Raw genomic sequence first — 14,527 nt, 5'->3', positions numbered from 1 at the left:
TACCAGAGTACCCGATGCAAACTCAAGTAGCAAGCACTTGTGCTCAACACTAGTCGCCATATCTTCATCATTTTTTTTCTTACTTTTGAAAAAATCCCAACCCCAACACAACCCTAACCCCAACCGTAATACAACCCCATCCCTAACAGAACCCTAGCACAACCCTAACCCTAGCACAACCCTCACCCTAGCACAACCCTAACCCTAGCACAACCCTAACCCTAGCCTATCCCTAATCCTAGCACAACCCTAACCCTAGCACAACCCTAACCCTAGCACAGTCCTAACCCTAGCACAGACCTAACCCCATCCCTAACAGAACCCTAGCACAACCCTAACCCTAGTACAACCCTCACCCTAGCACAATCCTAACCCTAGCACAACCCTAACCCTAGCCCATCCCTAACCCTAGCACAACCCTAACCCTATCACAACCCTATCCCTAGCACAACCCTAACCCTAGCACAACCCTAAACCTAGCACAACCCTAACCCTAATCATAGCACAACCCTAACCCTAGCACAACCCTAACCCTAACCCTAGCACAACCCTAACCCTAACCCTAGCACAACCCTAACCATAACCCTAGCACAACCCTAACCCTAGCACAACCCTAACATAACCCAAACCCTAGCCCTAGTACAACCCTAACCCTAGAGTTTATTTTTTACGCCGTTCCTCGTGCGGTATAAGTGATTAGACGACTTTATTCTTCGGGTCGATGCGATTACAGCAATACCAGAATCATATCGGGTTTTTATCGGGTTTGGTAGCTGTTACACACTAAAAGACATTTTTTTTTGCAAAGACTAGTTTTTGCAATCATTTTTCCAGATTTCGGTCGAGAGAGTCATGTAAGGGCTTGTTTTTTGAAGGACCAGTTGACATTTTTCTTGGCACCATTTTCGGGCATGTTACATTTTTTAATTGCTTTCTATTCTGATTTTTAGGAGGCAGAATAAACAAAAACCAACAATTCAGGAATTGTTTTTTTTCTTTTGTTATGCTGTTCCGCGTGTAGTAAAATTGATAAGGTAGCTTTATTCTTCCGGTCAGTATCACTGACCACGTCAGAAAAGCGTTAATATTTAGTTACCCCTTAATTTACGAAATGTAATGCTATTAGTATGTAACATGTTGACTTTTCACCTATATAATTCCACTTGCTCAGAGGTTTTCTGTGTGTGGACATGATTGATAATAGTGCATATAAGAATCAAATTAACACCATATACAGCGGGTAAAATAAGCATTCGACATGTCACCAATTTTCTAAGTAAATATATTTCTAAAGGTGCTATTGACATGAAATTATCACCAGATGTTGGTAACAACCCATCCAATCCACACAGGCAAAGAGATCAAACTATAGATGTCCATAAATTAAGTTATGTGTAATAATGAGAAATGACACAAGGAAAAAGTATTGAATACGCTTACTAAAATGTATTTAAAACTGTATAAAAGCCTTTGTTGGTGATGTCAGCTTTAAGACGCCTCCTATATGGAGAAGCTAGTCGCATGCATTGCTCAGGTGTGATTTTGGCCCATTCTTCCACACAAACTCTCTTCAAATCCTGAAGGTCCCATGGGCTCCTTCTATGAACTCTGTGCTTTAGTTCTTTCCATAACGTTCTACTGGATTCAGGTTAGTTGATTGGCTGGGCCATTCTAGCAGCTTTATTTTTTTTCTCTGAAACTAATTGAGAGTTTCCTTGGCTGTGTGTTTGGGATGATTGTCTAGCAGAAATGTCCACCCTTGTTTCATCTTTATCATCCTGGTAGATGGCGGGAATTTTTTTTCAAGAATGTACATTTGTCCATTCATCCTGCCTTCAGTTATATGAAGTTTGTCAGTGCCATATGATGAAAACAGCCCCACACCATGATGTTTGTACCTCCAAACTTCACTTTTGGTATGGTGTTTTTGGGGTGATATGCAGTACCTTTTGGCCTCCAAACATGGTATCCAAAGAGTTCAATTTTGGTCTCATCTGAGGCTTGTCTAAATGTTTTAGAGCAAACTTTAAACACATTTGAACATGCTTTTTGTTCAGCAATGGAGTCTTGTATGGTGAGCGTGCATACAGGCCATGGAGGTTGAGTGCATTACTTGTAGTTTTCTTTAAAATTATTGTACCTGCTTATTTCAGGTCTTTCTGTAGCTTTCCACAGGTGGTCCTTGGTTCTTGGACAACTTTTCTGATAATTATTTTCAATCCTCTATCTGAAATCTTGCGGAAAGCACCCGATCATGGCCGGTTTATGGTGAAATGATGTTCTTTCCAATTCGGGAGTATGACCCCAACAGTGTTCACTGGAACCTGCAGTAGTTTAGAAATTCTTCTGTAACTAATGCCATCAGTATGTTTTGAAACAAAAACAATAAGGTTGCGAAGGTCTTGAGACAGCTCACTGTTTTTTCTCATCACAAGATGTTTCTTGTGTTGCACTTTGATAATGAGATACCTTTTTAAAGGCCATCAGTTGAATCAGCTGATATTATTTTTTACTAACTGGCAGGAAAGTTTCTAATTGCTGATAGATTTCAGCTGGTGTCATGACTTTCCATGGATTTTTGCACCTCTCTTTCTGTGTTCAATACTTTTTCCCTGTGTAATTTCTCATTATTACACATAACTTAATTTATGGACATCTATGGTTTCATTTCTTTGACTGAGTGGATTGGATTGATTGTTACCAACATCTGGTGAGAATTTAATGTCAATAGCACCTTTAGAAACATATTTACTTAGAAAATTGGTGACATGTCCAATACTCATTTCACCCGCTATAAGTGTATTTTTCTCTGATAGATATTTGTGAATGATGTTTCCATTCTTGGAAGAAACATTATTAGGGCAGTTTTGCCCGTTATCCTTTAATGTAATTCTTGAATGATTGAATGGTTTTAGTGGATATATTCCAATGTACGGAACATGTGCCTCGCTGAAGGGTAATGATCAAGGCAAAGCTGTTTTATTAACGGCATAAATCAAACCTATATTATCAGCACCAATGTATATTGGATAGGTTATGAGGTTATGATATAAAACTCCTAGTCTTGTGATGAATGAGAGACATTTCTGATGTAGCGGCTAGTCTATGGTAGATTGCTACTCTGATCTCTAAGATACAGTGTAAAATTGGTTGCTGTTAAATTTCGGTAAACTAAAACATTATGTAACTGCCATGCAAACTTTTTTAATTTATCATATGACAAAAAAAGACTTAAACTAGATTATAATCCAAATACAATATTTCTGAGCTAAGTGGTTCTCTTTAGCAAAGGTACTCTTTCATGGTTTATTTAAAAAAGATTATGTTACGCCTGTGTGTATGGGTGCACCTTCACATTTCCTTAACCCCTTAATAACCAAGCAATTTTTCATTTTTGTTTTTTTCATTTTTTCCACCTGTTTTCCAAGAGCCATAACTTATGAGCCATATGAGGGCTTATTTTTGTTATGATGGCGTCTCACACACCTTCTCAGCGCCACCCCGCTCACTGTGTTCACCATTTTGCTTCTCCAGTATCAGAACATTTTCCTGTGCTGCCTTGTGCTCACTGCAAGCTCAGCTCCTAGAGAATCTCCATCTGGCTAACCTGGCTATAGGGAAGCACAGACATATCCTACTGCAATATTACCCTGCTGTGTCCTGCAGGGCTTGTGTTCCCCAGCCTATACCTAGGCAGCAGTGGGTTTAAGCAGGTCCTCCCACCACTCCTTGCCCTTGCCTAATTGTTGGTTCTGAGTTGCTTGTCTCTGGATCCTGTGGGTGCATTTTTGTTCTGTTTCTCCTGCTATTGACCCTGCTCTTTTATCATTGCTCCTGACCTCAGCTTTGTACTCTGATTCGGTGCTGCCTACCTAGGACCATATGACTGCCCTCCTGTACATCACCCTCCAGCTGCTGCAGTCCTGGGGATTGCCCTGGAGTGGTACCTGGTGTCTACTGGCATCCCAGCCTATCCTCAACATCAGAGGCCCTAGTGAAGACCTGGTACTTAGTCATGTCCCTCCAGGGTAAGAGCGGTCAGTGGTACAGTGGGTCCAAATCCACCAGCGTTACATTACGATTTGGCCATGAACCCGCTGACAAGTCGAGACCTAGTGACCCCAAGTCTCTAGTACAAGACTTGTATGAGGAGGTAAGTTCTCAATGGGACCGTCAAGAACAGCTGATTAATGTGATCGCAACTCAGGTACAGGATTTGTCCACTTGTGTGTCCACCCTGTCCCACGCTTCAACCACGACAGGTCCGCCTTCCTAGGCATTGCCATCATATCCAGGTTAGCCACCTAGAGTTCCAGCGTCTGGTGGAGCAGTTAAGCGTCAGCTTTCACTTCCGCCCCGCTTTGATGAAGATTCCAAGGAGAGCCGCGGTTCTATAAATTAGTGCCAGATCCACTTCACTCTCCACGCTCATCTTTTTCCTTCAGACCAGACCAAGATTGCATTCATGATCACTCTGCTGTCCTGATGAGCCCTGGCTTGGGCAAACCTCATTTTGGAGCATGGTGGTGCCGAGACTCGCGATGTTTGGAGATTCTTGGAGATGTTCCAGGCAGTATTTGAGGAACCTGGCTGCCTTGTATCTACTGACCCTAAGACAGGACAAGGATACCGTGAAGAAACCCTGGTGGCAACCTTCTAGCAGAACCTATCTGGTCATATCAAGGATGAGTTTGCAGGCAAAGAGCTACCATCCTCTCTGGATGCCCTTATACACCTCGCTACTAGTATTGCTCCCCATTTCCATGAGCAAGCTCTGGAACAGGCTCAAGTGGAACCACCCAGGTCGGCTCAAACTTTTTCAGTACCCATTTCTGCCACAAGCTCAACCTCCTGCTGTAGAGCCGATGCAGGTAGAGCAAGCCAAACTCTCTGTACAAGAGCAACAGTGAAGGTATCGTGACAACGTGTGCATGTACTGTGGAAGTGGGGGACATTATGTTCGTCAGTTTCCAGTGAAGCTTGGAGGCCTCCAGCGCCCTGGACAGTTGGAGAGATGACTCTGGATCATAAAGTTAGTTCTCCATGTTTATGGTTGTCATTAAGATTTAAAAAGAGAAAACACAGTAGTTTGACATTAAATGGCTTCACCCAACCAATAACCATGAGTGTAGAAAAAGTTTTTTTGTTATCATTCATATTCTCTGAAACAAGGCCAAGAAAGGAAAAATTCTGCCGGGGTATGTAAACTTTTGAGTACAACTGTATATATCAATCAGATCCCTTTAACTAATCTACCTCGTATCCCTGTAACACTCCATTTAGAAACTAAATCAGAATAAAAAAACATGCTGCTCAGCAACCTTATCATTTCAGGATTAATAATTACTCAGTAAAGAAGTACCGTTTACTGAAGCTACTGCAGTATTTGCAGAAGCCATTTATCTTGGTCACGCTAACCATTAGGGTCAGTGTGGTCTGGGGTAGGAACCTTGAACAACAACCAAGCGCATCACATCTTTTTATTAACATAATACATAGGTAACCGCCTGATTAGTAATGATTGGTTAATTGTTTGCACTGTAATATGATTGGTTGTTTGAAAACCTCCCTATGTCCCTCCTACTTGTCCTTCTGTAATTTACTATAAGAATTGCACCCCGACATAATGGAGGCAATTTTGTTCTATCATTGATCAGAGCTCTTGTGGCTACAATAAAACTTTCTTTAATCCCTAGAGAAAGCTTGTGTTGCCATCCTTGGGAGACTGAGAAGTTATTCCTTATCAGACGGACAACCCCTATCGGAGCCTATACATCATGTCACCCTACAAATTGGAACCCAGCACTCTGAAACAATCTCTTTTTATGTGCTAACTAGCTCTGTTAACTCTCTTTTTCTGTGTCTTCCATGGTTTCGTTTACACGCGTCACTGGTTGACTGGTCCACCGGTCAGGTGCTTCAATTGTGTTCTACCAACTGCCTTGCCAAGGTCTTGCCTGAGGCTGAATCTCATCACATTAACCTGGCTAAGATTGTTGAACCGGCTCCTGTTCTTGTAAAAGATGTCCCTCCAGACAATACCATTGCTTCAGTTAGGAGGAGGAGAATCCTGTCCTGGAGACATGAATCCAACCTGGCCAAGGATGTTCGGGACTTTGTAACCGCTTGTCCACCATGCGCTAGTAACAATAAGCTCACCAGGAACAAGCCTGACGAAAACATCTGCACCCCTACCATTTCTGAGTGGTTTCCTTGGTGGCCTGGCTTAAAAAGGTAGGGGCGTAAGGGGGTATTGTCATGCTGGCATCTCGCACACCTTCTCAGTTCTGCCTAACTTACTACATTTACCACTTTGCTTCCCCAGCATCAGACCATCTTCCTGTGCTTCCTTGTGCTCACTGCTGTCTCTGCTCCTAGAGAATCTGCACCTGGCTATAGGTAGGCGCGGCCACATCCTACAAGAATTTACACCCCTCCAGGGTAAGCCTGGCCTGTGGCGCCGTGGATCCATAACCACCAGCATTACAGTTTTTTGGTTGAATGAGTTTCAGTTGGTAATTTTTGGTAAAATTGTAAAAAAAAACCCGATTCAGCCATTTTTGTTGGGTTTTATTTTTACAGTGTTCATTTTGTGATCAAAATTACCTTATTACATAATTCTCGATCAAAAAATGTTATGTACCCCAAAATGTTACCAACAAAGACCCTACCTTATTCCACACAAAACCAGCCCCCACTCAGTTCAGTCATCTGTCACTGGAAATATAGGGGGTTCCCATGTTACTGGTAGAACAAAGAAAAGCGACATGGTTCCCGCTCCCTCAAATAAAATCCTGTTAAATCTGTGCTCCCAAATCCAAATGCCACTCTGCTTCTGAGCCCCACTGTGCCTAAACCCCAGTAAGTGGGCACATGTTTGGCATTATTGTAGTGGGGAGAGAGCACATAACAATTCTCCAGAAGCACAAGCTAGGCACAATGTATGGGGGCACTATACTGTATAGGGGTGCAATGTATATAGGGGCACAATGTATGGGCAATAAACTGGCATATTTGCAATTCTCCAGAATAAAGCATGGCATGGATATTACAAAATAGTCACTGCAGCCGTAGATGAATTCATTGAGAGGTGCAATTTCTACAATGAGGTCACTTTAGTTTTTTTTTCTGCTGTTCTGGCAACCTTCGAGCTCCGCAAATGTTGCCTGCAAACTATTCTAGCAAAATCTGTTCTCTAGAAGCCAATAATGCTCCTTCCTTCTCAGCCCTGACGTTTGGCCTAACAATAGTTTTCAATGACATATAGGACATCACCACGTCCAGGAGAAATTGTGCAATAAATTGTGGGGTTAACCCTTGTGTAACTGACACACACAAAAAAAAAAAACATTTTAACCACTAAAGTTATATTTCCACATCCAAATGTTAGAAACCTCTGTGAGGCACCTGTGGGTTCAAAATACCAACTTACACCCCCAGATGAAATCCATAAGTAGTGAAGTTTCAAATATGAATCACCTGTAGGTTAAATGCTCAGTACATCACAGTTTAAATTCCTTGAGGGGTGTAGTTTCCAAAATGGGGTCACTTGTGGGGGGTTTCTGCTGTTCAGGCACATCAGTGGCTCTGCAAATGCGACATAGCGCTGGCAATCTATTTCAGTCAAATTTGAGTTCCAAAATTCAAATGGTGCTCCTTCCCTTCCGAGCCTTGCCATTTGTCCAAAACTGAGGCTAAAGCAACATTTTAGAGGTAAAATTTAAATTTGTTTTTCATTCCACTTTCCATTAATTCCTGTGTAGCACCTGAAGGGATAAAACATTTCCTGACAGCAATTTTGAAGTGTTTGAGGGGTGCGGTTTTTAACATGCTATCACTCTTGGGAAGTTTCCAACATATAGTCCGCTTAAATTTGAATAGGTCCCTAAAGAAACAAGTTGTATAAATTTCTTGAAAAAATGATAAATTGCTGCTAAACTTTTAACCCCTCTAACATCCTAACAAAATAAAATGACGTGTGAAAAATGATCCGGATGTAAAGTTGACATATGGGAAATGTTGTTTATTAATTATTTTGTACAGCATAACTAACTGGTTTAAGGAAATCAAAATTGAAAGTTTGAAAATTGCAAATTTGTCAACATTTTTGCCAAAATTCCGATATGTTCACAAACGCAAAACATATCGACCTAAATTTACCACTATCATGAAGTACAAATGTGTCACGAAAAAGCAATCTCAAAACCACTGGGATACTTTGAAGCGGTTCAGAGTTATTACCACAGGAAGTGACACTGGTCAGAATTCATGAATTTGGTCTGGTCATTAAGGTTAAAATTGGCTGCATCACTAAGGGGTTAAGTGATTTTTCTGGGAATAGAAGAAAAGGAAAGAAAATGTCATTATGATTGAAATACTACAATCTTTAATTCACAAATCATATTTGTTTTGTCTAAGGTGCTAGCCACTTTTGTACATCAAAATTGCTGCTGTCTTATTACATTGACAAAAACCTGTCCTAGAATATTAATAGGTCATGTGCCTCTGAGCATGTGCCATATAAAGCTCCACAGTTGCAACATGGAGATAACCTAAATTATGTGCTGTATCCCATCTCCAGGTCACAGCAGCTATCTAGTATTCAGAATAACAGGTGGACAGCATTGTGAGCAGCTTTTTACTTCTGCACACTTGGTACCTCAAGTATTAGATCAGAAGACAAAGTGGACAGCAGAGTGAGCAGCTTCTTCTTACCTCAGCACCCCTTGTATCTCCAGCATTAGACCAGAAAGACAGAGTCGTTGCAGAGTGAGCAGCATCTTCTTACCTCAGCACCCCTGGTATCTCCAGTATTAGGTCCGATAGGGTGGACAGCAGTGTGAGCATCCTCTTTTTACCTCTGGTCTTCTGGTATCTCCAGCATTAGACCAGAAAGACACAGTGGTTGTAGATGAAGCAGCACCTTCTTACCTCTGCAATCCTAGTATCTCCATGATTAGATAAGCTAAAGTGAACAGCAGTGTGAGCAGTCTCTTCTTACCTCAGCAACGCTGGTATCTCCAGAATTAAATCAGATAGGCATTATGGACAACAGTGTGAGCAACCTCTTCTTATTTCAGTACCCCTGATATCTCCAGTATTAGATCAGATAGACAGGGTGGACAGCAGTGTGAGCAGCCTCTCGTTACCTCACCACCCCTGGTATTTCCACTATTAGATTAGAATAAATATTAGAACCACATCTTCCTACACATGAATTGAGAGGGCAGAACCTATTAACATTCCAGGACAGGTTTCTATCAGTGTAACAAAATCGCGGCCATTTTGATGTTTATAGTGATTACCTCTCTAGACCAAACAAATTTGATTTTCTAATTAATTAGTATTTATTCATAATGACATTTCCTTCAATGTATTTATTTAATTTCCTGAGGACCCCATTAACAGCCCACTTGTCAACGGAGACTGAACAGATATGAAACCCTTGTGTGAGTCCACAACATCAGTGAAGGATAGTGACAACCACTTGGAACACCACTCTTGCTTGTTTTTCAGTCTCTTGAACCACTTACACATTCTTTCGGAATGATGTCTATTTCCTTGCATTTTCTTGTAATACTATAAACTAATGTTATTGAAGTCTGGAGCTGTTACTGTCTATGATTGAATAAATTACTATATGGTCTGAAGATTCATTCTTATATTACACTTGTGTCCAACCGAGACTGATAACCCTATTGTGTTTAGATCTTCATATCTGTCTCCTGTACTGGATGTGCCTTCAGTAAAAATGTAAGGTCCCAATATATTCAGATATACTGTAAGGGTTTGTAAACGTGTAGTAACAAAATGTTATTCAGTGCTTATTACTCAGGTAAGAATTTTACATTATGAGTTGTTAGTTTGTTTTTTTTTTTACATATTTTCGTCATTTTATGACTCTGCTGCTGATTTAAAGGTACAGTATGTGTCTCTATCCTACTGCTTCCATTGTTGTCAAATAGAATGCATGATATGTCAATATTATAACTCATCTCTGTTGCCTGTAGTAATGTAAATTACTTGTCACCAGCAGGGGGAGATGTAGTCCTACAGAAATTCAATACACAAACAGCTGCTTGCCTGAAATGAAGGCACATATTATCTATATGTGGTTACTATGCTATGTGTTTCTAAATTAAAACTATAATTGATCTTCCTAATATTTAGCCATTAATCTAGCTTTATAGAGGAAAACAACAGTTCAATAAAATGCATTACTATTATGATGCTGTTGTCACTAGACTACGTTTTAATTTTGTATAATAAAATACCCTATATATTATGTTTGCGATGCAACTTCAGGTCTTAATTAGCAATTAGTATTCATATAGTGGATATCTAACTGAAACTCTTGAATGGAGCACCACGCAAGCCATTTAATCCGTATAGTCTTCTTGATGTGCTATGTATAATTTATGAACTTGGTCTGTAATAAATATTTTACTTGTGCAAGGTTCACATCACGTTTAGTGGACACTACAAGTATGTACTGTAGGGGTCAGGAGGATCTCCTGTCCGAAGGCTACAACGTGTCCCATTGTATAGGGATATACTGTGATATGTTACTAAAACAGCAGGCTACCATTGTAAAATAAATAAATATTTTTTTTTTTTACTGAGTACCATATGGAAAAGAGTGATTTACTACACTATTTCTTACTGCAAAACAAAGGTACGTCAGTGCCATAGAGACCAAAAGGAGACCAGCTTAGTCAAGTTAGCAGAAAACAGCATCTAATTTATCAGCAACAAGTTTCATTTTGAGTAGTATCAAACCAATTTATGAAGAATTCCACATTCAGGTCATATTAAATAAAAAAAAAACTGAGTATTTGACTATTTATACGCTTCTTTCCTACATAGTATCTAGGACATTGCTGGTTATTCACAAACATTCATGAACACTTATAATTACAGATAGTGTTTGCCATATTGTACTTACCATACAGAATATTTAGCATAGAGATGGGCATAACAAGGAATCCTATAAGCATGTCAGCTATGGCAAGGGACATAAGAAAATAATTAGTGGCATTCTGAAGCTTTTTCTCCAGAGACACAGCCAGAATCACTAGTATATTCCCAGCAATGGTCAACACAATGACTGTGACTGTCAGAAGGGCTGGCCAATTCTTTTCTAGAGAAAAAGAACTTCCTTCTGGATTGAGACGTGTTGCGTTTTCCGAGTTCAAGGTCCAGTTGAAAATATCAGTTGTATTATCCCCTCCAGTGGTGGGTTCACTGTCATAAGATACCTTGTCTGACTTTAGATGGAAGAGAGAGCTCTTGGAGATATTCAGAAAGTTCTCCTTTTCAAGAATATCCATATTTAATCCTGAGTTTTGCAGAGAAATGATATGAAAGAACAGAAGGGAGTAACTGTTTTCAAGCATTGGTCTGCTTTTAATCCACAATGGAGAGGTTTATAAGAGTTGGTCCAGCATCCTACTGAGAAGCTCACTTGGGTGTCCACCATAAGTCTATGTGCTGTAAGATCCATAGGTTCCTTAGCATAACTGCAGGTCAGGAGAGCAATTTTCTGCGGTTCCTTTTATACTCCGGCATCAGATAACAAATGCATTTAATCCAGTCTGAACGGATGTTGCATTAGGAAGTTTTCAGCAAGCGACAATCATCCTAAACTGTAATCTTTCTCCCAGTGTTTAAGTCCTTCACCTCCTGAGGAATCTGAGGAAAACAATCACAATACTAATACATCTGTAAGTGCCACCCAGAGAATATACCCGTCCCAGAAGTCGAAAAAAATGTCCCTGCTAATATAATTATCCTAAGGTGAATCTCTATATTTGACGTCTGATCAATAATAACTGTAGTCATTACAGTAGCTTGGTGCCAGTAACTCACTTTGCAGCTCCGTAAAAGATTTGCGCTGGCTTTTAAAATTAATTGGGATTAAGAATGTTTATTTAACATATATAAGAAGAAAAGGTTCATTAATGGAAGCAGTACAAGTAATAAAAAGAACAAGAAACACACACCAACAACACAACAGTGCACACATTTAGGAAAGTGACTTACAAGAGTTGTACAATGTGAATTCCATCTCAGCCTGTGCTTTCCTTGCCTTTTCCGTACTCTTTAAATGTACAGTATGATTATTTCCAGCCGGATTTTATGCCTCTCACATGTCCCTGTTGGATTGAAGGCAGTCCGTGCCATAGGAATCCTCTTTCCCTATTACAGATTTGCTCAGCTTGTTGACTTTCCAACACCACATTGTAGGAAAAAGCTCACAGATGAGAATCCAGAAAAGCTGAAAAAATATACACTTTTGTTTTTAATTAAAACTCACATGGCAGCAGCTCCCTGTCACCAGAAAGAGCAGTCTCCACAATGAGATTACATAGTGATTTCACCAGGAATAGCATTTCTTCCAGAGAGCCTGGGTTCAGTCTTACAGACCTCCCACTACAAACCATGTCATAAACTGCTAGGTAGCAACTGAACACAGTAAACTGACAATAGTGGTCCGCGTTTCTCCCCAATCTCTGCTCTCCTCTCATCATTTTACACAGCACGGTTTAAGAATGGCTTGTCGAGTATCTGGAAATGAAAATATCTAAAAATAACCACATACGGTGTAATGACACATAGGGAAGGTTAATTCGGGGTATGACAGTGAGCACGCATCAGTCATGTTGGATATCAGCTATGTAGAATATTTTGGTTCTTTTTATTTACTGGATGTAACGGTTTCTAATTGTGACAGGCGGCTATTTATGCAGGTTTTCCTCCAAGAATAAGGATATACGTATCAGATCTGGGAACAATCTATCCTCGCCAGGCGTGTTTTGGGATTTATTGTGTCTGTCCCCCACAATCTGCTCATTTGTTATATAGTAATATTATATTACTGTGATTATTACAATTCTCATTATGTGCCAAAGAGGATGTTTGGTACAAAAAAAGTTGAAAAAATGCCCAGTCTATTTTTTTGGACAGTGGGAAAATGTATGAATTTCATAAATAATCTTCGAGGACTTAGCAGGCGTTATGTTAAAGAAAAGCATTAAATAAGACAACTTTAAAGAAATGCCGATACAGTTGGCCTATAATGTGGCCACTTTACCAGTGCATTTCTCTAGATATATAAACATTACCTGTGTATACTGTACATGTTCATTCTAAAGAGCAAGGGGAGATAAGTGTAATCCATGATCACTGGGGAAATAAAGAAAATTGGTCTGGGAGATCCATATTGTCAGATTTCTGATCATAAGCGAACAGCGTGCAATGCTCAATAGATACTATAATGCAGCAGATACTAATGACAGCCACGGAAATCACACGTACGAGTCCTCCTTAGTAATATTTTTGCAATATTGGAGCAGAATATTTGTAACACTAAGGATCACATCCTTTTAGAAGTGCAGCAGCCTTCATTTTTTTTTTAGTATTTACAGTACTGTATATATATAGCTGCATAGTGGAAAGCGTGCAGGGGTTGAATATATGTCTGTTTGTTACAATGCAGATACTATTTGTCAATACTATATGAATGGATGACTTATGGTACTGTTAATCAAGCACTGTATTCTATGGCTACTGCATGCTTTTAGCATTTATTTATTTTACTCACTTATTTAGCGCCATTAATTCCACAGCGCTTTACAGACATTATCATCGCTGTCCCCATTGGGGCTCACAATCTAAATTTCCTATCAGTATGTTTCTGGAGTGTGGGAGGAAACCAGAGAACCTGGAGGAAACCCACACAAACACGGGGAGAACATACAAACTCCTTGCAGATGTTGTCCTTGGTGGGATTTGAATCCAGGACCCCAGCTAACCACTGAGCCACCGTACTGCATGGTCAATGTATGCAAGACTATATTTATAGTTCATACATCCCTTGTATTAAGAGTGAAATAGCTCAGATTTAACCCAAATGCACACATGATGCACCAACATATGTACACTCAGTACTTACAGGCATGCACATGTGGCGCCCTGCTGCGCAAGGTGCCACAGAACCCGGAAAGGTGCACGGACGGATTTATCCACAAGAGGCCCTCACTACATGCAAACACCTCCACCTTCCACCTCATACCAGCAGAGGGAGCCCTGATAGGCATGTATAAAGGGAAAGTGGAGCCAGGCAGCTCAGTTAGTTTACAGTGAGTGTTCAGAGAGGAGCACGCAGGCTGCTGTGTGAGGCACGCTAGGCCTCCAGCAGTACTGAAGCCTAGTGAGGGCCCTGATCGTGGCCGAAGGCGAGTGGAAGAAAGGAGTGATAAAGGGTGCAGAGGAGCATACCAGGCTCACCCCAGTATATATACCGGACACCGGGTCCGAGCCTACAGGGAGCCTTTACACCCAGTAGGGATAACCAGAATCCCAGGAGGACTACAAGCCCCTGGCAAACCTGAAGCTAGACACATACAGGAACAGGAACCACAAAGGCCCCGACGTCAAGGGAAAGTGGTTACCATCCGGAGGTCCTACTTCAGAGCAACAGGTGGAGTAGAAAAAGCAAGACACATAATCTAGGCACAGTTGCAGG

General features: G+C 40.6%; 1 protein-coding gene across 1 annotated transcript in view; it reads right to left on the bottom strand.

The window, feature by feature from the left end:
* The window catches only part of HTR2A (5-hydroxytryptamine receptor 2A), a 97,951-nt gene extending 85,279 nt beyond the window's left edge, over nucleotides 1-12,672 (bottom strand). Inside the window, exons 1-2 of the mRNA XM_073663836.1 lie at nucleotides 12,043-12,672; nucleotides 10,946-11,691 (exon numbers count right to left, since the gene is read on the bottom strand). Coding sequence (XP_073519937.1) covers nucleotides 10,946-11,396 — 451 coding nt within the window. The 5' untranslated portion in view covers nucleotides 11,397-11,691; nucleotides 12,043-12,672. The remainder of the gene's footprint in view (nucleotides 1-10,945; nucleotides 11,692-12,042) is intronic.
* Between the last annotated feature and the right edge of the window lie 1,855 nt (nucleotides 12,673-14,527).

The sequence above is a fragment of the Phyllobates terribilis genome, unplaced genomic scaffold, assembly GCF_046119375.1.
Source record: "Phyllobates terribilis strain yellow unplaced genomic scaffold, ASM4611937v1 Scaffold_2__4_contigs__length_985480577, whole genome shotgun sequence".
NCBI lineage: Eukaryota > Metazoa > Chordata > Amphibia > Anura > Dendrobatidae > Phyllobates > Phyllobates terribilis.
Note: the sequence above shows the minus strand (reverse complement) of the source record. Positions and strands in the feature narration are given on the sequence as shown.